At 39.9% G+C, this 24,292-nt stretch overlaps 3 protein-coding genes across 6 annotated transcripts in view; 1 reads left to right on the plus strand and 2 right to left on the minus strand.

Moving 5' to 3' along the window:
* The window catches only part of eml3 (EMAP like 3), a 45,003-nt gene extending 39,911 nt beyond the window's left edge, over window positions 1–5,092 (minus strand). The window contains 1 exon segment of the mRNA XM_044097835.1: window positions 4,679–5,092. Coding sequence (XP_043953770.1) covers window positions 4,679–4,703 — 25 coding nt within the window. The 5' untranslated portion in view covers window positions 4,704–5,092.
* A 993-nt stretch (window positions 5,093–6,085) lies between these two features.
* ecsit (ECSIT signaling integrator) lies at window positions 6,086–9,861 on the plus strand. 2 transcript variants are annotated; one of them, XM_044097837.1, is made up of 8 exons: window positions 6,086–6,194; window positions 6,444–6,594; window positions 6,891–7,296; window positions 7,409–7,632; window positions 8,185–8,242; window positions 8,470–8,618; window positions 8,912–9,017; window positions 9,095–9,861. In XM_044097837.1, the coding sequence occupies exons 1-8, from the start codon at window positions 6,190–6,192 to the stop codon at window positions 9,385–9,387; spliced, it is 1,392 nt and encodes a 463-aa protein (XP_043953772.1). In that variant the 5' UTR covers window positions 6,086–6,189; the 3' UTR covers window positions 9,388–9,861. The 2 variants fall into 2 exon arrangements, with proteins under 2 accessions (XP_043953772.1, XP_043953773.1); XM_044097838.1 differs by having other exon boundaries at window positions 6,087–6,194; window positions 6,440–6,594.
* Window positions 9,862–11,757: 1,896 nt separating this feature from the next.
* Window positions 11,758–23,132, minus strand: si:dkey-28a3.2. 3 transcript variants are annotated; one of them, XM_044097840.1, is made up of 8 exons: window positions 22,952–23,132; window positions 22,750–22,865; window positions 17,397–20,696; window positions 15,663–16,337; window positions 14,791–14,840; window positions 14,653–14,714; window positions 14,249–14,569; window positions 11,758–12,740 (listed from the first exon to the last, which is right to left on the minus strand). In XM_044097840.1, exons 3-8 carry the CDS (start codon window positions 20,538–20,540, stop codon window positions 12,724–12,726), a joined length of 4,269 nt encoding a protein of 1,422 aa, XP_043953775.1. In that variant the 5' UTR covers window positions 20,541–20,696; window positions 22,750–22,865; window positions 22,952–23,132; the 3' UTR covers window positions 11,758–12,723. The 3 variants fall into 3 exon arrangements, with proteins under 3 accessions (XP_043953775.1, XP_043953776.1, XP_043953774.1); XM_044097841.1 differs by having other exon boundaries at window positions 22,736–22,865; XM_044097839.1 differs by lacking the exon at window positions 11,758–12,740 and having other exon boundaries at window positions 14,287–14,453.
* Between the last annotated feature and the right edge of the window lie 1,160 nt (window positions 23,133–24,292).

Below are 24,292 nucleotides of genomic sequence, written 5' to 3' on the forward strand. Positions count from 1 at the left end.
AGCTAATTCATAATTTCTGATTTTGGGGTTTGTCTTGTTCTTTTTTTTTTTTACTTTTTCTCAAATTTTGCATGGAAATATGACTTGTGACAACCTGTTATCCATTTGTGCAATTTGTTTTTCTAACAATAGTACACTGACAATAAAGAAAGATGGGTTATGGCATAAGATTCTACTGCTGCAAGAAAGTGAAGAAAAACATAATTTAAAGTTCTCTGAGGAAAGAAATAACAGGTCTCTGTTTTTACTGATGTTATTATCAGAGGCACAACAATCAAGTAAACATTTGAAAATAATTTGACAGATGAATGAATTTTAACTTCTAAAGCATTTGCATTCGAGTTGCATGGGAGTCAGCCTTAAGTCAGAATTTAGCCATGATGGATACTGCTGTAGCTGCCACTGCTATTCAATCCAATCAATAACAGGTACAGAAATGTTTATATTCCTGTCTCCGGTTGTCCAGCCCACTGGTTGCTGTCTTCATTCACCACACATGAAATAAGAAAACAGATTTTGTTTTGGGTAACTTGGGAGGTCATGTGATCATGCTGCCTTGCTTACTTCTCTGTTTCTGACTTCTAGGCTAATGTTCTATGTTGACTGAACAACAGTTCCTACCTACACTAGAACTTGAATCATGATGAGTGAGACAGAGATACAGGAGATACTCATAGTTCAACAGTTTCTTTAATGTTCCAGAACACCTTTTTTGTTTTTACTTGGTAATAAAGTAATCAAGTAAGCAAAAAAAAAAAAACCACACATTTTTTGGATTCTAATTAAAAAAAATGTAATGACCACCCTCTTCGACAATGCATCCCACTATGCTGGCAAGACATGGAATTGTAATTTTATAAAAGATACCATTACACCTATTTTTCGTCCTAATTAATCACAATTTTAGACTTAGGTTCATTTTATATCTTCCTCATTTTATATTTTTGTTGGGGTGAAAACAGCTTGGAGGAAACCTTTAATCATTTATACTACAGGTCATCTGTCAACAAAGCTGTGAGCAGAAATACTGGAATTCATGGAGGGAAATTAATCATAAAAAAAAGAGAGAAACTAACCTTAATCCTAGAAAAGAATTGAGATGGTGATTAACAGTCATTAAATTCCTTAATTACTTATTAAACAGCAAGTATCACCGCCTCCATAAAAGCAGACTTTGGCAATTTGCAAGTACATGGAATATAGGTTTACAGTAACACAACACCTGCTGGGAAAGACAGAAATGATCAGCAGGGGTGTTCAACGGGCGGCCCGGAGGCCATTTGTGGCCCATGGACTGATTCTGTGTGGTCCCCAAGTACAATGCAAAAATAACAAGTTTGTCCAACCAGCAAACGTGGTTCATGCAGATGGAATTTTTTTTGGTTTTAATTAGGGTAAAATTATTGCAAATTAATTAAAATCTTCCTATAATAAAGCATGTTTGATGCAATAGAAATTATTCATCTCTTAATAATTACACGTTTTGCATTCTCTTTAATTTCATAGTAAATAAGAACACATCAAAGCAAAGTAGACTTTGGTTCATGATGATTTTTTTTTCCAATTCTTGTTTGATTCTCTGTCCAAATCCAAAGAGCAACTACAAATTAACTGTGAAATTTGAGCAAAGCATTTTCTGAATTTTTTTCCTGGCTCTTGTAGCTTTTATTTCAGGGGTGGGCACTCCTGGTCCTCGAGGGCCGGTGTCCTGCAACTCTTAGATGTTACCCTGGTCCAACACACCTGAATCCAACAGCTGAATCACCTCCCAAGTGCAGTCAGGTTCTCCAGAGTCCTGCTAATGACCTCATTATTTCACTCAGGTGTGATGAAGTAGAGATACATCTAAAGGTTGCAGGAAACCGGCCCTCCAGGACCAGGAGTGCCCACGCTTTTTTTATTTGATAGGGGTCAGACAGGAAAGTGGGTTATGAGAGAGGAGGAAGACATGCAGGCTGGGATTCGAACCCGTGACAGCCACATCGAGGCCTCTGCATATGGTTGCTTTATCCCTGTGCCACCACTGCGTCCTTGAGGAATTCAATCTTGCATGTATTTGAAACTGGAATGTTGAAAAAATGAATAGATTCAGGAGACTGAATAAAAAATTGTGTATTAAAATGGTTTGCAAAACCCATATCAAGTGAAATATACTAAATACAATTACGCCACCCGAGAATACTTTAGTTTCAGCTGAAAGAAAACTGAAGCATTTGTTAAATCCAAAGCTTAGTTCTGTAAAGCTTTCCACTCCATGCAGACATGATGCAGCCAGAGCAACAAAATGTTTGGTAAAGCTCCCAGAGACAGAGAGAGACTCTGTCCCAGCAGACTCCTGGAAAGCTGCACGCCTGCTCCTCTGAAAGGGAGCATTACAACATTCTGGAGGAAAAGCAAAGCACTTAAATAGCTGCAATTGGCTGATGCAACTTCCTGCTGATGTCTGCACAAATCACTGGAGGTGATTTTTTGAAAACAAAGACAGATTCCAGATTACTTTGGTCTAAGCATTAATATTAAAATGCCTTCATAAGGGACGGAGCTGAATTTGTATTGGTAAAATAAAATGGCAATAATTCAGTATGATGTATTTCTCCAGCAGACGGACTTTGACTGAGCCGATATATATTTTAGTGGATGAGATGGTGAAGCATGTGAGATGGAAGCAGACATGGTGACAATGGTAAAGAAAGAAGAGAGGTGGATATTTTCTAAACATTAGAGATGCACTGATACGAAAAATTTGGGCTGATGTCGATATCTGATGCTAATTCTGGTATCAGTAAACATATAATTACCAATATCATATTTCCCTGCGCTTTCGACACTGTGTAAAAGTGACCACCAACAAGGCTTCTTTGCTTCAGTTGAACACCCTGCATCACTGTCACATGACCAAACAAACATGGCTCCTCACTTCCTGTATGCTGAAACACAAACAAATGGCCGATACCAACGTTAATACCAATATATTGTGCATTCCTACTAAATATAATGTGAAGAATTTGTACATCAACTTCGATAGGTGTGTGTGTGTGTGTGCGTGTGTGTGTGTGTGGAATCTCTCTCTACACATCTAGGCCTGTCACAATAATTAATAAATCAATTAATTGCATGATAAATTAGAACAAGTTCAGTAATTTCCATTTGCATGATTTATTGTTTTTCTCTTTTCTCTCTTTCTACCAAAAAACTGGATGATAAAATTTTGCTTTGGTTTCAAGTTGCCCCTCCAGAATTCATTTCATTTGTATTTTCTGTTGTTTTCTTTATTTATATTGGATATTTAAGATGTCTTCCAATCCCAGTGTTTAATGTTCATTAGGATTTAAAGTTTATTTATCTTTGAGAAGGTGTTCTTGCATTTTCATGCCATTACCATTACATTACTTGAAAATGGTCTCAAAACAACAATATTATCGTTTGAAGCAATAACATCTGGGACAATTTATCATCCAGAAAACATTATTATCATGACAGGCCTATAACACATCTTCTTACTCATGATAATAAGGATTGTCTGACAGTAGAATGTGGACCTGGCTCAACACATCAGTAGGCACCATGAACAAAGCTCTCTGCTGAGACAAGCATCAGTCTCCAAGTTCCCTCCTGAGCAGGGAAACCACAGCCACACACACACATGCTGGAAAGTAATTCCTGCTGATATTTACAGTTCCTCTGTACCTTTCCACAAGGGAGGTAAACATCAACATCAGCACATAAACTGGGCAAGCAGCAGCTACAGATGTGCAACAACAGCAGTATTGTGTAACAGTTTCTAACAAACAGTGAGTGGGTGGTGCAACACACAACACACACACACACACACACACACACACACACACACACACACACACACACACACACACACACACACAGCTGTTACTCGCAGAATGCCACTGACTTGTAATGCAAAGGTTTATGTAAATCTAATGAAGTGCTAAACCAGGGGATAAACTGAACATTTTTCATCCGTCTCTAGAGATTTCCTTTTAGTTATTTCATGGTTCTTCAGAGGAATCAGATTCATGCTGAGCACAGTCACATCGCTGCAGATGCAACCCTTTTACTTCCATTTTCAGCCGGATGGAAGAGGTCTTCCAGCCCAGGAAAGTCCAACTGAGAAACTACAAGTTTCTCCGCAGCAGATCTGACCTCGGGCCGCGCGCACTGAACAACAGTCTGGGCGATTCTGGCGCGTGCAGGAGCGCTAACTACAAATCTGCAGCTCTTCCACATGCGCATACACACACCCACGCACGAGGGCTGCGGTCATGCTTAGGTTCTTACAAATATTGTAGATATGGTGAAAAAAGAAAGAAAAAAGAAAGAAAAGTAAGAGAGAGAGAGAACTAGTGCTTCAGCTTCCTCTCAGTGTGCAGTCACTTTAATCACTATAATCTTCTATCAAAACACGGTGAAGAATGCGGCAGCACTGCGCCTGAAAGCTGCGTCCCAGCAGGACGACAGACCTGACAGTTTGGTTGGTTTTAATAAATGTTACAGCTGATTTTCTAGGTCCCAGCTGCGCTGAGCGAAAGTAAAGACAACATTTAGGTTTTTACAGTGAGGCAAACTCCTTTGCTGCATGGGAGGGAAGTTTTCACACAGCGATCCACAAAATTACAACTAATCCCAGTTGAAATCGAAGGGCGAGTTTGACTCTTTCACTTACCCAGACTGTTGGTGGAGGAATCCATAATCCGAAGTGCAGGTTTCAGCTTTAAAAGTGCAGTTTGTTTGGATGTAGAGTCAACGCCAGGCTACGGTGAGTTTTCCATGCTGAGAGGAGTGTCATACAGACACGCAATGAGCGTGTAAATCTCCAAATCTGCGCGGATAGCGACACCGGAAACGTGTTTTTCTCCTCTAAATAAAACCCTGTTTAGCACTGAAACTAAACAGAACTGGATTCACTAAGAGCTCTAAAGCAGGTAGTTATAAAAATGTAGTAAAACAAAACAAAAAAACCCAAATCACGTTGTTTATTCTAATGGCATTTGAGAAAAGATTAAACGTCTACTCAACGGCACTTTCACCCCAACTGTAATAATCTCAGCTTCTCTAACCATAAGCGAAGAGATTTGAAACTGGAATACCATAAAAATGATGTATTCCAGCTTTTTAAACCAATCATGTGTGACAAGATGTGTCTGCAGTTAGTGAGCCTCTGTCGTCACCATAAGACGACTGGTGTTACTGCACCCTATCAAGCTTGGGCTGTAGGATATATATATGGAGGACCATTGGGTGTCCTGTATTTTTTTTCAGGTTACGGCACAAACATAAATAAATAAATAGATAAATAATTAAGTAAATAAATTAAATTAAATTAAAGCATGTCAACGATTGATAATTATTGATCCCTTCAGAATTTGTCAGATTCAAAAAAATCAACCTTTATTCATGGAGCACCTAATACAGACAGTGCTTTACAGATAAAAACATTACAGACATAAAGAACTTGAGTCATAGACATTATAGTATTAAGTAAAAAGACTGTTATTATATTGCTGATAAGATGGTGAAGAATTAAAATTTAGAGAAGACCAATTAGGACCTGTTGAAATGCAAAATATTGTATATTAGTGAACTCTGGTGATATGAAGAAGCAAAAGTGAAGAAAAAAAGAAAATGTTATTATTAATAACTGAGAAATAATGTCTAGTGTAAATAGATACAGAAATAAATGCATAAACATAGAAACTGGAGCAATTCTAAAATCATGTCACATAAAGAATAAATAAAATGTAACTCATAATAACTCATAGTCACTGCAGAGACTTTCAAATTGATGTCATGTTTGCTTGCTCTCTGGTCTTCTTCAGCATTCTCCCATCTAAGTTCTAAAGTAGACGCATTGGAACTAATGTTTTTTAAAATGACCAGAAAGTAGAGCATCACAATAATATATTAATCAAGTTATGAAAAAAATGAAAGTCTCTGCATTGGAATGGGAAAAATATGGTTGGATTCTGCCATGGTTCTTCAGATGATAAAATGCATTTTCTGGCTTATATATATTTAAGCATATATAGAAAAACAAAGAATAAATAAAGCGCAACAAAACAGGGGTAAGACACTTCGGAACTATTCCGGTGCGCCAATGTTTCTCTTGTTTGAGGAGGAATAGTAACTGTGCAGAACCAGGATGTTCCGCCGGCTTCCCAACATGGATGCGTCCACATGAAGTAAGTTTTGAAGGAGACTTTGCTAAAAGTATGTTTGTTTGTTTCGCTGGTTTAAGAATATCGTTATGTGTTAATCTAATGTGTACATGAGGAATATTTAACTAAATATGTGAACATAAATTGTAGCTTTAGTGTGTTTGTTTTATTTGTTTGTGTAAAAATGGAGCTGTCAGGGTGCTGTATCGTTGTCGTTTCATGCTCGAGTGAATCACAGCTCTGTTCATGACTGAGTGCTATCCTGTCAGGTAGAAATGTGTTGGATGGCCCCGCTGACAGGATGAAGTGTTCCCGGTGCCTCCTGCAGCTGGTTCGGTCCGGCCGGACTGTTGGCCAGCGCGGTTCCCTGCTCCTGTCCCCGTCCTCCGGCCAGCTTATTGTGCAACACAACCAACAGCAGCAGGTGAGCTCGAGTCTGCTTACTACCAGCCCATCCCCCAACCTGGTGTAATGGTCAAATGTTTGATCTCTTTTACTGGTCCAGACATTTTAGATCTTTAAGAAATAAAACCAAGACATGATACAACATTTACATCCCTGGTCTGCATGTGGACCGATTTCCATGCGAATCAGAACATTCTTTCTTGGCTTGTTGCTTTATTATTTTAATCAGACTGTTTATTTTTCCATTAATGAAATAATGCACGATCTGGTTTATGCTTAATATGACGGTTTCTTCCGTATATATAACATTTGTAGGTGCTGAGGCAGTTTCGTTGCAGCCCAGCGTCTGGAAAGAGTCAACCGGAACCTGTACGGTTTGTTAATGACGATGACACGAAGAAGACCAAGTCCTTGGTCACCCAGGAGGATTTGTTCGAGCAGGTGGCCAAAGAGTCCAGAACCAAGGCCACATTTAACCAAGTGATTGATGTCTTCACTAAGAGGGACATAAGACGGCGTGGCCATGTGGAGTTCATCTACGCTGCTTTGAAGAAAATGCCCGAATTTGGAGTAGAGAGAGACCTTACCGTATATAACAAACTGCTGGATGTTTTTCCCAAAGAGGTTTTTGTGCCCAGAAACTTTATTCAGCGAATGTTCAACCACTATCCTAGACAGCAGGAGTGTGGGGTTCAGGTTCTGGAGCAGATGGAGAGCTATGGTAGGTGTCTTTTCCATTTAATGTAAAGAGCAGAGTTCCAAGTGGAGCTGGAATACTGAGCAATGAACGAATTCCACAGGTTACAGTTCGACTGTTACTGTTTTTGCTTCAGGTATAATGCCCAACATTGAGACCAAGGTCCTACTGGTCCAGATCTTTGGGGAGAAGAGCCACCCTATAAGAAAGTACCAACGCATCATGTACTGGTTCCCCAGGTTCAAGCACACAAATCCCTTCCCTATTCCTCAGCCTCTGCCTGAAGACCCCGTGGACCTGGCTGTCTTGAGCCTGACTCGCATTGCCAACGACTTGGATGCTAAAACTACAGTTTATCAGGTACAGTTTTAGCTTATCTTAGCTCATACAACATTCGGAAGAACTAGAAAATTTCTAAAGAAACTTAACGGGGCCTAACTGTGTGCTTATCAGTCAGACCCAAGTCAGGGGTTTTGATGCCAAGTTAGGTTCTGTGACCATCAAAGCATAAACAGTTTAAAACAAAGTGTAGTTTGTATCCATTTTGTTGCATTTTTTGGAAATGTCCAGAAATAGTTAAAATGCTAATGTTAGCTCAACATTTGTATGTGGGCTCTCACTAGCCCCATACTCTACTTACTCCATTTACTATGCAAACATGGGCTGATGAGAGGTCACCAACACGGTGCCCTTTGACACCATGTGAGTAACCTGGGAGCTGTTCTGAAATTAGATAACTTGAGTGATTAACTTGGTAGTCTTTTTATTTCATTTGATACCTGTGCAGTAGCTCTCAGTTGCATTAAATTTTTCATGTTTCAAATTTTTCATGCCCATGTTTCAAATTGGTTTTAATAATCAGCCTCATTTAGATTTTTTGAATTTCATGTTATTGATTGTTCTTCCTGACAGCTGCCCTTCACTGACATTACCGAAAGTGGGGAAGAAATCAGCTTTCCATATATTGTAGGTATGGAGTTTCATGTCATCTTCCAAAGCAAAAAAAAAAAAAAAAAAGTTGTGATGTTAGATATCAAGTAAAATGCTGTGTTTTGTTAGAGTTGAATAAATATCAGATATTTGGCTTCTGGCTTCCTACTCATGTAAAGATCAAATCGTAAAGATGAGCATTTTAATTTTATTCCATCAATTTCATAGTGTATGTGGTGCGTGTTGCTCACTGTTTCCTGATCCCAGGCATTCAGAGCCCCAACCAGATGGAGCTGCTGGCCAAGCATAACCCAAACAGGCCTGTGTTTGTGGAGGGGCCCTTCCCCCTGTGGCTGAAGAAGACTTGTGTCTGCTACTACATCCTCAGAGCTGACCCCACGCCTCCTGAAGAAAAGGTTTCTAAATTCTCTGTTATGCATTTCAGATCAACATTATTGATGCAGATTTGACTGTTAAGTGCTACCATATATGAAGTGGACAAATACTCAACACAGTTTATGATGCTTCTATCTGAGGAGCAGCTAACTGTTTCTGTTTCCACTGATGATCCCAACCTTCTTCTGGTTGTGTACAGAATAGAATACACTGATTTTCTGAAGTTAGAATTGATTACGTTTAGGTATTGGGAAGTAAAAGTATAACCCATGCAGTTTCCCAGTTGTAACCCTGTGAGCATTCCCCCCCACAGGAAGAGGAAGTCTATGATCCAGAGCGCTGCTTCTACTACCCTCTGCAGCTAGATCTGGATTTGGACCGTGACCTGGGGGACGAGGAGAACTTTGATGTGGACGACTGTAAGATGGCTGCAACCCTCTATCAGCCTGCTTTAACTGGTCTGACAGCGTGTAACATGTGTGTATTTACCTTTCAGTGGATGAAGGTCCAGTCTTCGCCATGTGCATGACCAGCCAGGGAGACCAGGCCACTCTGAACCAGTGGATCTCCGGCCTCCAGCAGAACAACCCCATCCTAGGGAGAATTCCCACTCTGTTCCGCTTGGACGCTGGAACTCGGGAACTGGAAGGAGTGGCGGACACAGAGGCGGGTCATAGTCATCGGCCTCGTCCACAGAGCCAAAGGGAAGACGGGCCGCCTGCTGAAGGTCCTGAGGCTGCAGTGGAGGAGGAGGAGAAGCCCAGGAGAAGCCAGGGGATGAAACAATGAACTCTTCATCACAGAACTGGAAAACAAACTCAGTATTTCTGCTGTGACGGATTTGCTTCTCCATAGTAGAGTTAGACTTGTGTAAAGCTAGTTAATTTAATGTACAAACACATCAGAGTTTAGTATGTTTGGTATATCATCTAAAACATAATTCTGTGTTGCTGTGGAGTCTCACTCCTCTTCTATCTGTAGAAAACAAGCTGCAGTTAATTTTTTGTGTAATCATGACAATTGCTGTCATATTTACTTCAAATGCTTCCAACACCTTATATAAAACGTGACAGAAAAACACCACAGCATTTCAACAACAGACCCTATCAGATTTGGATTCATCTACAAGATTGCAACGTGAAGCTGCAGTAAACCTAACAACTGTCTAATAATTACAGGATCAAATGAAAAGTCATGAAAGAAACACGAAAGGTTTTTATTGCTCAGATTGGATCAGAAAATTAAACTGACTTTTCAAAACAAATGTTGACAAAGCTTTGTTTGTTTTCAGGTCCTTTTGGTTTTGTTTGTGAAAGGGGAGTGAGAGCTTCTGACGGTTCATAGCTGTGGATATTTTTAATATGTTGGAATATGTTTTGCTTTGTTCTGAGATCTCAGGTTTTAGATTTATTTGAGGATATTTTGACCAATGCCCAGTAACCTACTGGCAGTGGTCACCATTTTCCTTTTATTTATGCCACCAAATTAGCACATAATTAGTGAGCGACCCATAAATGGCGGCATTTATTTTGGCTGATCAGTGATTGGCCAATACATACACCGATCTCATTTACAACAAAGCTCTGAAAATCAGCCTCTGTCCCCTTTAGCTGTGCTGTAAGAGAGGGCTGGCTGATGGACCCGCCCACCAGCTCATGAATGTACTGGAGCAGTTAAAAAAACAAAAAAAAAATCAACCTGCTGTTGTCAACTTTGCCTCCTTTGAGACAAAAAAAAAAAATTATCCAGAAAGCTACAATCAGTGCATCCCTATAAAAATCTCTTACTCTAAACTCAAAACGTGTTGGATACAATTTCAGACTAGGTTTGCCTTACAGTAGAGAGACCATATCCTGAGTATAATTATCTTTTTCAGAAACAACAGTATTCACTGTCAACAATATAATCAGGATGTCAAAAAGTAAAGTCTACAGCTGCATTGTTCTTTCTAGTCAGTTCAGGCATTGAACAATAGTGGTCTCTAAAATGATTCTTTAAACACAGTGCAGCATATTCTCTATTTGTAGAGTTCAGTTGGAGCAGACAACAAAGATAGAAGATTGATTGGAAAGGCAGGGATTCCAAAGTGCAGCAGAAAAGAGCTACAATCCTGCAACTACTCTAAACACACCTGAATCAAATGAATGGCTATTTACCAGGCCTCTGCTTGGCTGAAAAACTTTCTGTTGAGGGAGGTCAGCCATCTGATCAAACAGCTGAAGTGTCCAGCTGCCCTCCTTAAGGGCCGTCCTGGCAGTTTTAAATGAGTCTCTGCTCCAATATGGCTGATTCCAATGGTCCAACTACCTCAGCATGTCAAAGTTCTTTAGGTTTCTGTTCATGAACCATCATTTAATTCAGGTGTGATGAACTAAGGAAAGCTCCAATACTTTAAACACTACTGGTTTAAGGAACACAAAGATCGCGGAGGGAGAAGCGTAGACAAGGTGGGAAAGTTGTTTTGAACCACTTCTAAATTAGAAGTAAATTGGATGTCAACACTTTGTCCAGAAAACCAAAACTGTCAAGCTCTGAACAAAGGTAATAGGTCAGCACAGGGGCGGGCAAGTCCAGGCCTCGAGGGCCGGTTTCCTGCAACTGTTAGATGTGTCTCTACTTCAACACGCTGGAGTCAAATAATGAGGTCATGAGCAGAACTCTGGAGAACCTGACTCACTTAGGAGGTGATTCAGTTATCGGAAAATGTATTTGTTCATCCTGCCTGATGATGGCTACTATATAAACACCATGGTGCTAACTCGTTTATAAAAATGTTCCTGATGGGTTTGTTTCAGCTTCTAGAATTTCAGACACAGTGACATTTGGTATCACCTCTGGGAAAACACAACATGGTCCTCGACAAATTCAGATGAAATACTTTGTTCTACCATAAAATAAGTCACTTGTTTTTAAACTTGGGTGTTAAAACCAGAAAATAAACAAACCAATCCCGCTTTAATGGTTTAGGTTGACTACTGTTAATGAAGTGAGCAGGAATCTTTAATATTTCTTTTCCATTTTATTTATTTTAGACATTTCTAAACTAACAGACTTGGATTATTTCTGGATTTTTATGAAGACAGTATTAAAAGATTTTATTTTAAAGTCTAATCAGAATAATTATTAAATAAGATGTGTATAAAAAAAAACTGCACTGAATAACCAAAATGTAGAAATAATTTATTACTGGAAAAGGCATTTAAAGATTTTTCAACAGGTAAACATGTCATCAAGTTACATTCAAATGTGGAAAAAAACAAGGTAAAGTCCAGCCCCTCACTCTGTTACAGCTGTGCTTCAGTTTTCTCAATTTGTGCTTAAACAGAAAGTTCATGAAGAATGTTAAGCTTCATACCAAAGAGGAGATAAAACCAAACATCAGGAATGTATTCTGATATTTAGTTGCGATGCTTCATTTACTACTCATGCAGAAAAATCTTTATTCAATACTTACAAATGAGAGAGAGACTGCCCTACTCTAACATGAAACTGTATGTATGAATAATGCATCTTCAGCTAACAACTATGTTTAAGAAAGATCAACAAATAATAATGTTTATAGATAATATTAACAATAAACAGCATTAAAAAATGTGGCCTTTCACAGCTACCTTTGTATTTATTTACATACATAAAAAAAGAAAGAAAAAAAAACCCTGAAGGTACTGCAGAAAGATTTCCACACAGGTGATGAAGTCCGAAGAAAAAGCTGCCTCAAATAATAAAACAGGAGAATATACAGTAAAGGGCTTTAAAGAGCAGCATGGTACGGACACAAGTTGTGCAACACACAGTTGCACAACTTGAGACAGCCACGAACTGAACCTGGATCCAGAGAAAGAAAGGAAAAAAAACACACAAAGACTGGAATGTGTCCAGAACTGAATTATTCAATAAGGTTTTAACTGTGGGAACAAATCAAGCCCAGTAAATCTGTTGGTCTTTTATTCCCAAATATAATCAAGGAATCCACAACCTAGCCTAGCCTTTTCTTTTAAAATGACTTTGTGGGGCGTGCTGTGGTGGCAAAAAAGACTTTGTGGAAATAAATAAAAAGAAATAGAAAGATGATCTTCTCTTTTGGACTTGGTTTCCAGTCAACTCTGCAGCAATCTTCTTTACACATCAGTTCCTGTATGTTTCTGTAAAAACAAGTCAGAAAGCATAAAAGAGTCAGAATATCATCAATAAGACTTTGATTAAACTGAAAAATACAAAACAAAGAAACTTGAGCTATTTATTGAGTCCCAAGAGGAGAATCAGTCAGGTAGAGGATGTGAAAAAGTTTTAACACCCATGAATGTTCTGGGTTAAAGAGTGGGTTACATGTCAGTGAGTGGAAAAATAATTTGATCCCCCAGAACCCGACCACTTTATTTCACAGATTAATCATGTGGCCATACTGCATACAAAATCAATATATCAGAAAGGATCAATGATCTCAGGAAGGTCACACAAGTCCAGAATCCTGTCATTACATTTATTTGAAAAGGTTATTTTTGTGTGTTGTTCAAATATAAACTGAGGACAAAAAGCATCAATTATTAAAGATAAATTCACATACATACAGATGAATCGATTGATAAATATATATAAGCACATTCAGTTGTGATACACATTTCTACGATTTCAGTGTTATGCGCTTTGTTTGTCAATGGTTATAATGTTAAGCCCTGAATCTGTCTACATGTGTTGGTGTGAATCTGACTGATGCAAATATAAACAGCTATGGAAAAAATAAGAGATTACTTAAAATGGTCAGGGTTTTTTTATTTCACTGTTTATAGTTATATGTTTGAGTAAAATGAACATCATTCTTTTATTTTATTAACTACTGACATAGAGTAGTCTATAGTTCATAAAAATACTACATTTTTGCTGAAATTCCAAGCAAAGGTTTTGTATTTATTTGCAGAATATGAGTTAAGGTCAAAATAACAAAAAAGATGCAGCTCTTTCAGAACTCAAATAATGCAAAGAAAACAAGTTCATATCCATTTAGAAACCACAATACAGATGTTTTAAATCAGGAAGAGTTCAGAAATTGGGATTTGGTAGAATAACCGTGAGGTTTTCAATGGACTTCAGAGCAGTGGTCTGTTCATCTCTTGTACAGCTGTATATATTCCAACAACCGGACCTGAGATGGACCACATGGTCTTGTTGTAAACTGTTGCCTTATAGCTGAGCTGAATTTATCCTAGAAACGGCTGTGTATTTGACATGCTCACTGTTTAAAAGGATGAAGGCATTCAGGTAAACTGAAATGCTCTTTGTGACTAGTAAAGATTCAATTATGAGCATCTGCTTTGAAAATAACGTTTAACTATTACGCATGAATATATTCTGATCTGAACAGGTAACAAAACCTGCTACTGGCAGCAACAGCTGTCTTATGTACAATCACTACTTTTGTCCTTTCAAGATGTTTTGGATCACACCTTTTTCAAAAGCACACATTTAACAACACACATCAAAATAATTTTATGGGACTTATTGAATCTTGGGATTGTAGGATTGCCAAGCGTTGTGTTCATCTCTGGCACAGGAAGACTGAATTACTGCTATCCAAGACTCTATGGCTGAGTGAATATGAAGTGTATAGAGTTTGATGTTAGCTAGGAAGGACATGTTAGCAGGCTCAGGGTACCTTCTGCAGCACCACAGTGTTGCTGCAGCTGGCTGCTGAAGAAGCGCTCCCGCTGCGACACCTGCTCGTCCCAGGCCTCCAGGATCTTCTGTTTCTCCCTGGGTTCCAGCCTCAGGGTGAGGGGGTGCACCTCGTCGATGTGGGCCTGCACCCCCTCCAGGCTGTGGGAGTACTGCAGCTCACCACAGACCATGCACACCAGCAGCTGGTTGAGTGGATCATAGTCCATGAGGTAGCGGTTTCTCCAGACCGCATCTGACATAGAATCCTCCTCCTCATCATTATCATCAGCATGATCAGCAAACAAAATATCTGCCTCACCTGAAAAATAACAGTTAAATACAATTTTGTGTTGTGCCATGCTGAACAGATTGGTGAGCAAAGACTGACAGATGATCATTTACCTTCTACCTGAGCTGGGCAGTTGGTGTACATAAAGGGTGGTGGGTCGGGATCCACTGGGATGCTGACGAAACAAGATGATTATATTAGGTAGAGCTGATGGAGGCGATGCTAAAAACAGAAGCTACATAAATTCCCACCTCATTAGGTTTTCAGATGCATCAGAGGAGTTTACCCACTGACTGGAATCCTGGAGGAAGTACATGGAAAAACAAAACAGGAACACACCATGGCATAAGTCCCAATCACTATTTTCTTCTTATTTAGTCTCAAAATGTGTTGTGAGACTAACAACGCTAATTATGATTAGACTTAATTGGAATCATAATACTGTGATACTGCCAAACTGTAATATTTTTGCCTAAGGCTGTAATACTGTCATAATTTCATATCAGCCCTTGTCTATGCCACATAAAACCTTTCTGATTTCTGTAGGCCAAAAAGTTGTCCAGCTCGGTGACTATGAAGTAAATGGTTGCAGTGGAGTTTATTTAGGGCTAGATTTCTATTTGTCAGAAATTTTAAACAATGAACATCTCTTTTCCAGCTACGGTAATATTTTCTGTCCACATCATAATTATGTTCTACTTTATGTTCGTATGGCTCATCCTTTACAGTTAGTTAAGCCAAAAATATTATGCATACTCCTGTGATTTTGTAATTTTCCACTGGAGGTAATATTAATGTTTCACTGACCCGACCTGAATCAAAAACATAATCTGTGGAGGGAGCTAAAGATTAGGATGATGGCAACCTACCTACAAAAATTAAACAGGAGAGGAAAATTAGCAGCAATTCATAAGATCTTTCACAAGAACATGATTTATTTATTTTTTTTACGTTTCATAAATCTGTAAAAGATTTGACTACTTTTTATAGTAAAATTTGACAAAAAACTGATTAATTGAATCCGTTGCAAAAATATTTGGAAATGTGCTCAAATCAGGAAATATTGAAAGGATCCATATAAAGATCTAGCCTTACGATCTACACCGTTTAGTTTTGGTCTTACCTCCACAGCTGTGGTCAGCGTCTGTAGATCCTGACCAGGCAGATCAGAGCTGCTGCCGCCGCTGGAGGCTCTCGTTGGGGTGCACCCCTTGTACTGAAATGCCTTCTTTGCTCTTTGCTCCTTCTTTTTTACCCTCCAGTATTCTCGCTTTCTCTTCAGAAAGTCCTCCTCAGACTCCCCAGGGATGGACTTTGGAGGCATCATGATGCATTTTGATGCTACCTGGGCAGAAGACTCCACCTTATTTAAGGGACTTTGAAGTTGAGCACAAGAGATTTTTATAGGAGTAAGGATGGGGTTTTGATGTCTATCAGGAAGTTCAATGGGCTGCAGGTGGATGCTTGTCAGAGGGTTGTCTGGGGGCTTCAGAGTAGGAAGAGAAGAGGCTGTCTCAGGTTCTGTGGCTCTGGGTGTCCACTTTTGGCAGTGAGGTGAAGAAACTCCAAGAAAGCCAGTCAGATGTGATGAAGGTTCATCGTTCACGTTTCCCTCTCTGCTGATGATGGGGGGTTTAACACAGAGTGTGTCAGGTGACTGTTCAATCTTACACGATGAGCCAACCAGGACGTCAGGGACGCTGCTCATGGCAGGCACTGATGTGACAGACGAACAGGACTGGAAGGATGGCTTTGATGGATTTACACATTCACTAATATTAATATCAAGTCCTGCATTCTGAAAGATAGAAAATAACAGAAACAAAAAGGTGTTCAGCAAGAGGAACTTACAGTGTAGATATAGTTTTCAGAGAGCCCAACACTAGCAGGAGCTGTGGAGAAATGATTCAGGTTTCAGTGGGAGTAGATGTTCCTGCCTACAAGGCTGGAAATGAGCCAACCTCAGAAATCAACTGTTTTCATGTTCTTATCCTAAGATACTTCTAGCCAGCTCAAATGCAAATGGAAAAATGGAAATCAAAATGTTTGTTCTTAGTTAAATTTATGGCCCTTAACATTTGCTGGAGAACCAAAATTGAAACCCTGTCTTAGATGTAAAACATACAAAGGTTTCTTTTATCTCTGAAAACCAGAGAAACCTGACAGCATTTAAAAGTTTATGTGCTGTTAAATGACAATATAGCAAGGAGTCATTCAGAAATAGATCAGGATTCAAAAATAAGAAGCTTAATGTTCACATTATGCATCAGCTTTACTTTTCCCCTACCAAATATTTAAAATACAAAATACCTCAAAGCAATCTCCTATATTTGAGTCATAAAACCATATTTGGATTTGGATCTATAGATAACATAAATAATGTAGAAAATTGGTTCAGATTCATTGTCAAAGTGAGTATGAAATAATGCTCCATTTCATACACAAAAACATTTGTAGGGGTTGCAACACTGGAAGAGCAAACATTAGTTCAGGAAGTAAATAAGGAATAAAGAAAGAAATAATTGGCTGGTGTTCTTGGTGGGACAATTTTTTTTTTGTTTTTTTTTTTTTTTTTTTACAATATTGAACAACATATATATTTTAAATATACCTTACTCTTCATAACTGCATCATCATATCATTTTCCATCTACTTTACAGTTACATGTTACATTGTGTTGACCTGCCACATAAAAAAAACAACAAAAACTATTGAAGTTCTGTCAGTAAATTTTAACTTTTTAACACCTTGTTGGTCAGCTTGGTTAGTGGAAGTACTAACAACAATCTCTTACAGAACAGTTTGCATTGTAACACTGTAATTAACATCCAGGTCAAGAGGTTGACTGTTGGCTCACCTGGGCATTCTTTGAAAGAATCTCCTTCTGCCTGGCCTTTAACCTCGCCCTCTGCTGCCTTTTCATCAGCTTCCAGTATTCCCTCTTCTTCTGAAGGGTGTTTGAGCTGCTCTTCCTTGTCATAATGCTGCAGAATCTTTCTGCAGGTGGCACAAAGCTGTTGTGACTCTGCTGATTATGCTGGTCAAGCTGATGCTGCTGTGGTGGATCCAGTGATGTAGTTGTGATGTGATGGAGCTTCGGTAGCTCCTCTTCAGACCAGCAGCTTTGATGGGCCCAATTGCTGCTATAAGATCTCTGAGTCACACATGATGAGGTTGTGGTGATGAAAGGTGTTGAAGACGTCTGGGCTGACTGAGCGCAGGCGGAGTCCGCCACCTCACCTGACGCAGAAAGCGATGGAACTGCGTCACTGAGCTGGGGATTTGGTAAGTGTTTTTCCTCCAGCACATCACTATCCGACTGCAAGCTTTTAATTTGGGATGTCAAGCAAGCAGGTAATAAATCCTTGTCATTCTTTTCACAATGAAGCTGTGATAAAACAGGCTTTATGTCCTGCTCTGAAGAATCTTCGGTTGTTTGTGTTGCCACCCCAGCCTGTTCGATTTGATTCTCTGAAACTGAGCTGAGGGATTCCTCCAGAAGTTTCTTCATAGAGGCTACAGCCAGCAGAGTGGTGGCTTGGCTGTCTGAATTGAGAGATATCTCAGGCTCCGGCTCTGGAGGTGCAGGTGGGGAGGTCGGGGGTTTGTCTGGACAGATGGCTCGATCTGGTAGAGAATTTAGGTCAGCTGCCGGCACAGACTCACCCTCCTGTTTTATTTCATTTGCATGTGGTACAGCACTCACAGTGTTGTTTGGAAAATGCTGTGCTTTTTCCGCACTGATAGTAAGATTGGTGCTCGGCTGCACAGTGTTTAATTCTTGTGTATGAACCCTCCTCCTCACTAACCCTCCACTGGTCCTTGCTTGGAAAATACTGTGTTTCAGTCGAGAAGCACGAGCTGCTCGCTGCTCACGTTTCTTTGTTCTCCAGTATTCCCTCTTCTTTGCCATCCTCTCCTCTTCTGACAGCTTTGGACCCACGGATAGCAGTGGAAGTGATGGCATACGGCTTGAGATGCTCATTTTCATGACACAGCCACCAAACTTTGACCCTGCGGCTGAGGCTGCGTTATGAGGGGACTGGAGATGAGTTAGTGTGAGCTGCTGATCACTTTTGCTTGGCTTTGAACTGGAACTAGTTATGTCAAGGTGAGATTGTGGTTTGACAGCAATTAATTTAGAAGTTTTGTTGACTGTCTGCACAAAAGAAAAAGCAGTTTTACCTTGAGACGAGCGAGTTAGAGGTGAAGGTCGATTTACCCTACATGGGGAAACACTTCTCCAGTTCATATCAGTTTGTGACGTTGGCTGCATCTTCTTAGAAATGTCATGGACTTTTTCTTCACTTTTGTCTCCAACTATACTTTGATATTTTGCACTCTGAGGTATGTTAATTGTCAGAGTCCCATCCTCTTTGATGAACCCCCCAATGGCCTCAGATGCGAGTGTAGGGGTCTTTTCAGTTGAATGCGCCAAGGCTCTTGCCTTTCTCATTTCTTCAAGGATTTGTTGGTAACGTTTTACTCGGCGTGTCAAAGAGTCCTTCTCCTTTAGTCGAATCTTCTTCTCCAGTGAAAGCTTAGCTCGCTGTTCACGCTTCTTATTCCGCCAGTACTCTCTCCGCTTGGCTAGTATTTGCTCTGGTGTGTCATTAGTGTCCATTGTGGGGATATCTCTGGTACGAAACCCTGCAGCTGTCAAGAAAGGTTTATTCCTTAGATTTCTCTGATTCAGGAAATTTTTCTGTGATTCGACGGACCTTTGTCGAAGTGTTTTACATGATGAAGTCTCTTGGGTAATGTTAGAATGATGCATATAAGTTAGTTTTCTCTGTGATTCTGCTGGCTTCCTTACTGCGGTTGTATTAAATGTTCTGACTGTCTGTTCCATCTTATGCCCATGTGGATTCTGCACTTTTATCTGCTTTGTTTGCAGGTCAGGGACAGCTAACCCACTTTGCAGGTTTTCAGTCTCCAAACTAACTGCTGTGTACGGCACTTTAACCCGAACTGGATACCGCTTCTGGCTTGCACCTCTCAGAAACGACTGAGAGGTCAGAGTTGAGTTGGCCACAAGTATTGTTTTCTGTGCCGATAGCCCGTCTCCGTTTTGTGGCCTTTCTCTGACTTTTGTGGTCTTAGCTGCCAGCTTTGCTCTCTGCTCTCGTTTTTTGATTCTCCAGTGCTCTCTTCGCTTGGCTGCTCTCTCCTCCTCCGATTCCATGGGAGCTGGTGTAATGCCAAAACATGTAGCCCTTTTTATAGTGACCAAGGCACTCTTTAGTCCATTTTGAGGTGTTGTGTGTGTTCTTTGGCCCTCTGTTTTATTAATAATAGGGCCACATAAAGCTGCATGCCTTGTATCTCTTGTTACACAAGGCAACACCTGGAGGCCATTCAATGCCACTTGTGCCTCTGATGTTGTGTTTGGGAGTGGTGAGTCCTGCATAGATCCACATGGCTTGGGTTCTGTTTTTGTGGAGCTGCTGCTGGTAAAAGGGGTTACTCTGACTGGAGGCACTGATGAACTGGTGTTCAGTTCGGTTCCGCTGCTTTTGGATGAGGTAACCAGATTCCTAAGACTTTTGGTTGTTGGACGTTTCACTGTGACCGAGCCACCCTCAGCTGCTGTAGCCAAAATGGAGCATGATGCTGGCTGCAAGTTACGCAGGACCTTGTTAACGGTCATTGCCTGATGCCGCTCCTGTTTTTTAGGGGCCTTTGTTGAACTTTGTTCAACTGTCCTTTCAATCTTTGATAAAGAACTATATGAGACATCGTTACTTAGCAAAGGAGAGGACAAGGCAGCCAAGGGGTCTGACAAATTGGTATTGACCCCTGCAGAGACATACACGTATGAGAGCTTTTCCTCACTGCTGTCTTGTGTTGACTTTTTTCTCTGTTCAGACAGTCGGGCCCTCTGCTCTCTTTTCTTATTTCTCCAATATTCTCTCTTTTGGGCAAGTGTGGCATCATCATATTCGGAGGCTGGCCGATAGCGATGGGATGCTGGACAACCTTTACCTTTCTGAGATGGCATGCTATCGTTAGCTTGGATAGCCCATTAGTTCTCATCTAACAGCAAGATTTATCTTTGTCACAGTAAATCAGTTGAGTTCCTCAGTAGAGACTCAGGGTGGTTAACTCCCAGGAGATGCTGCTGAGCAGATGGCATTGCACTGGCATACAGCAGTACCTAGGGGAAATAACACAACCTTTAGATGCATTTTTGCATTAAACCTCGCAAATATTTTAAATTTATTGAGCATCAAACATGTACATCCTGTTTAATTGTATTTTCCTGGATGAGCATGATAACTTTGTCTAAACAAAAAGTGTGTAGCGAATGTTTTTCTAAAGATATTACATACAGAAAATGTTAGACAAGTCTGTGAAACCTAATACAAGCCAGCAAAAAGGTTTTTCTACTTATCAATGTCAGTAAGATTTCATTGTAAAGCTTTTGTTCGGATAACATTATACTCCAGGGTGAACCCGCCTCTCGCCCAGGACGCAGCTGGAGATAGACACCAGCAACCCTCCCGACCCCATTTGGGACGAAGGGTGTAAGAAAATGGATGGATGGATGGATGGATGATGCGAGTTGTCAATTTTGAACCTATCACAACAAGTTGTCATACCTGCTCATCCCTGGGCCTTAAAAATTCTTAATATCAACAAAAAACTAGCTACACAGGACAGATTATAGAACAATACAGCAAATCTATAAAGATAACCATAAATAAAACAAAGCTTATCTGGCAGTTTTGTTATTAATTATGAGGGCATTTAGCAGCCAGGTGTTGCTTATTCAGAGAATTGATTACCTGCTGTTCAGCAAATGTGAGCATTGTAAAAAAAGCAACAAGTCTGGATTTTTGTTTGTCTGGAGGTTTTGGAACAAATGTTATTTAAAATACAATAATCTTACAAAAACAGTAGTTCCTTTTACTCACCAAGCCAATAGAGGTTGTAAAATCCTTTAAAAATAATTAAAGTCCATTGGTATAGAATAAGAAGGATTACGCAGTAGAGGAAAACATTTCACACTGCATTAGTATATCGGCAAAAAACGCTTGTTCCAACTGTCTTGCATGGTGTTGGACTTGTGTAGTCGTGGACCACTAACTTGTTCCATAATTGCACATAGAACAATAAAGCAATTGTTACAGATCCAAAAACCACGCACTGTTGCATTGAAACAAAGTGGAGAACAACTTTGTTTGATGAAATAAAATCACATACATTTCAACAGAATTCAACTATCTAAATTAATACTTTAAGGGAGAGCAAGCCAACATTTTACCAACAGAGTGTCGGAGGCCAAAAATGTCAATTAAAGACAACCAACTACCACTGACACTAGTTTTGATAACAGGTGAAGCATGGGGTGGAATGCATCTTAAAAACATCTAAACAGGATGACACATTTGGTTCTGATGGGTTTCTTTAAGAATATTTTTCCTACAATAAACAGAAACACTGGTGTTTAAAGCTTTCAATAAAAGCAAGAAGTGATTTCTATTTGGTCTTTGCTTTCAATGATCACTTTACTGCTTCCTACTTTACAGACACAAGTCTATAGTTTTTCTATGCATTTTTTCATATTCTGCTCTAAAGAAGTGGTCCCTGTTCTTGGTCCTATGTGTTTTAGATGTTTTTGCTGCCTCAACCAACCTGAACTGAATGGCATACTAAAGAAGTTACAACTTTTTAAGACTGATGTGTTGGAGCAGGGACAGATCTCAAACCTACAGGACAGTGGCCCCTGAGGGTCAGGGTTAGGGATTACAGCTGTAATCTGTGTATGGAACAGTCCAACATAAATAACATTTTTAGTTCACACAGGTAATTTTTTTTATTTTATTCCTATAATATTATTAATTTATTTAAACCACATAAGAAGGCTTTGTCCAAATAACGAGATAATGGAGATGACTAAAATGACCTATCTGTTCCAAAATCATTTGTGGAAAACATTTGTTTGTAAAGTATACATGACGCTTTTGTACATTGTCTAACGGGAACTTCGAGATGTTTTCTTCCGTTTAATGCCAAGCATTCGAGTGTGTGAAAACGTATTAGCTACTGTAACCAGGAAGGAAACAGTCTCTGTCCCTTTTCAATCGCAAATTAGTCCCATTGTACACAGTCTTTATCCCTTACTTGTAATTGTTTGGTTTGAGGCGCGGTCACGTTTCTAAACATAACCTCAGTTAAGGAACATATACCAACCCTTAGTGACATACATGGCTACATTTTCACGTAAAGCATGCCCGGATCCCTGTCTCCCTCAGCGGCACAATGGACAACATCTTCCGCCTGTTGTCCTAACGGAGGGGGCGCCAGTCTGTGTGTGCTGCGTCTAAACATGGAGGAAAAAGGAGCAGGCTAACAAGGAAAAGCAGCAAGATTACAATAGTAAGGGACTGAAACATGCATGTCTGTTACCTTCCAGCTACACCTAACTTTCCGGGACACTTTATACGACCGCTGTTTGGACAGAATAGGGCCAGGCCACCGCAGCTACTGTCCGCCAGCCGTGTTCAGCCTGGAGCAGCCTTGACAACGCTCAAAGTACCAGGATGTGGGACCTGGATGCTCGCTCCAACGCGTTTCTATGTGCGCATGCGGAGAGAAACCGCTTATCTTATTGAATTTTAAACCAGTATTTGTTTAAAATGTTTCTTTGTTGTTGTTTTTTTACAAATTAAAACAACCATCCATATGTGAACAAACAACCATAAATAGTGGGTTTCTCAACTCGCCTGGAAACTAAATATTGATCTTTTTAACAGTAACTGCATAGTAATCTTCTGGGGCCATTAAAAACACTGATTGTATGTCAAGCTGCCAAAAATAGGCATGTTCTTGTTGAAAGGGATTTAAAAAAAAACGATCCATTGATTTCTTGACGGTTTCTGCTCAGCTTCACTATCCATTTTGCTCTATCTTGAGAGAAGTCAAAACATCAGCCGATTTAGGTATTATTAAATAAAAACATTAATATTATTTCCAGCGACTGGAAGAAATCAAGGCAAGAAATGTGTCGGTAAATTGAAAGCTTAGTTTAAACCTCAATATGTACACGAAATATTTTTAGTCTTAACTGAATCTCAGAAACCTGAATTTGAGAGAGACATCAGACCCTGGAACACCAGGGGACTTGCTAATGGCTGCTGGTTGCTTTGCCTGTTTATGTATCTTTGGAGTTGAGAAGGTTTCCTTCTTGCCTGTGCAAAATTAATCTATGGTAGCGTTACACTAGCGACAAAATTAAATAAATGAATCATTGGATCATTAATTAAACGGACCATTAAATAAATAAATATTTAATTAAACACTTAAATAATTTAATTAGAGCTGCACAGTGGCGCAGTTGGTTGCACTGTTGCCTAGCAGCAAGAAGATCCTGTGTTCGATTCCCGGCCCGGGGTTTTTCTGCACCGAGTTTGCATGTTCTCCCTGTGCATGCGTGGGTTCTCTCCGAGTACTCCGGCTTCCTCCCACACATTAACTGTTAGGTTAATTGGTCTCTCTCACTAGGTGTGAATGTGGTTGTTTGTCTGTGTTGCCCTGCGACAGACTGGCGACCTGTAGGGTGTACCCCGCCTCTCGCCCGGAACGTTAGCTAGAGATAGGCACTACGACCCCACTAGGGACAAGGGTGTTTGAAAATTGATGGATGGATGGATGGATAATTTAATTAATTTATTAAATGCCATTAAATCCCTAAAGTACAAAGGTGTAACAGACAATGCAGATAATTAAATGTGTATTTTATGGTTCCTG

This window comes from Gambusia affinis, linkage group LG18, assembly GCF_019740435.1.
Source record: "Gambusia affinis linkage group LG18, SWU_Gaff_1.0, whole genome shotgun sequence".
NCBI lineage: Eukaryota > Metazoa > Chordata > Actinopteri > Cyprinodontiformes > Poeciliidae > Gambusia > Gambusia affinis.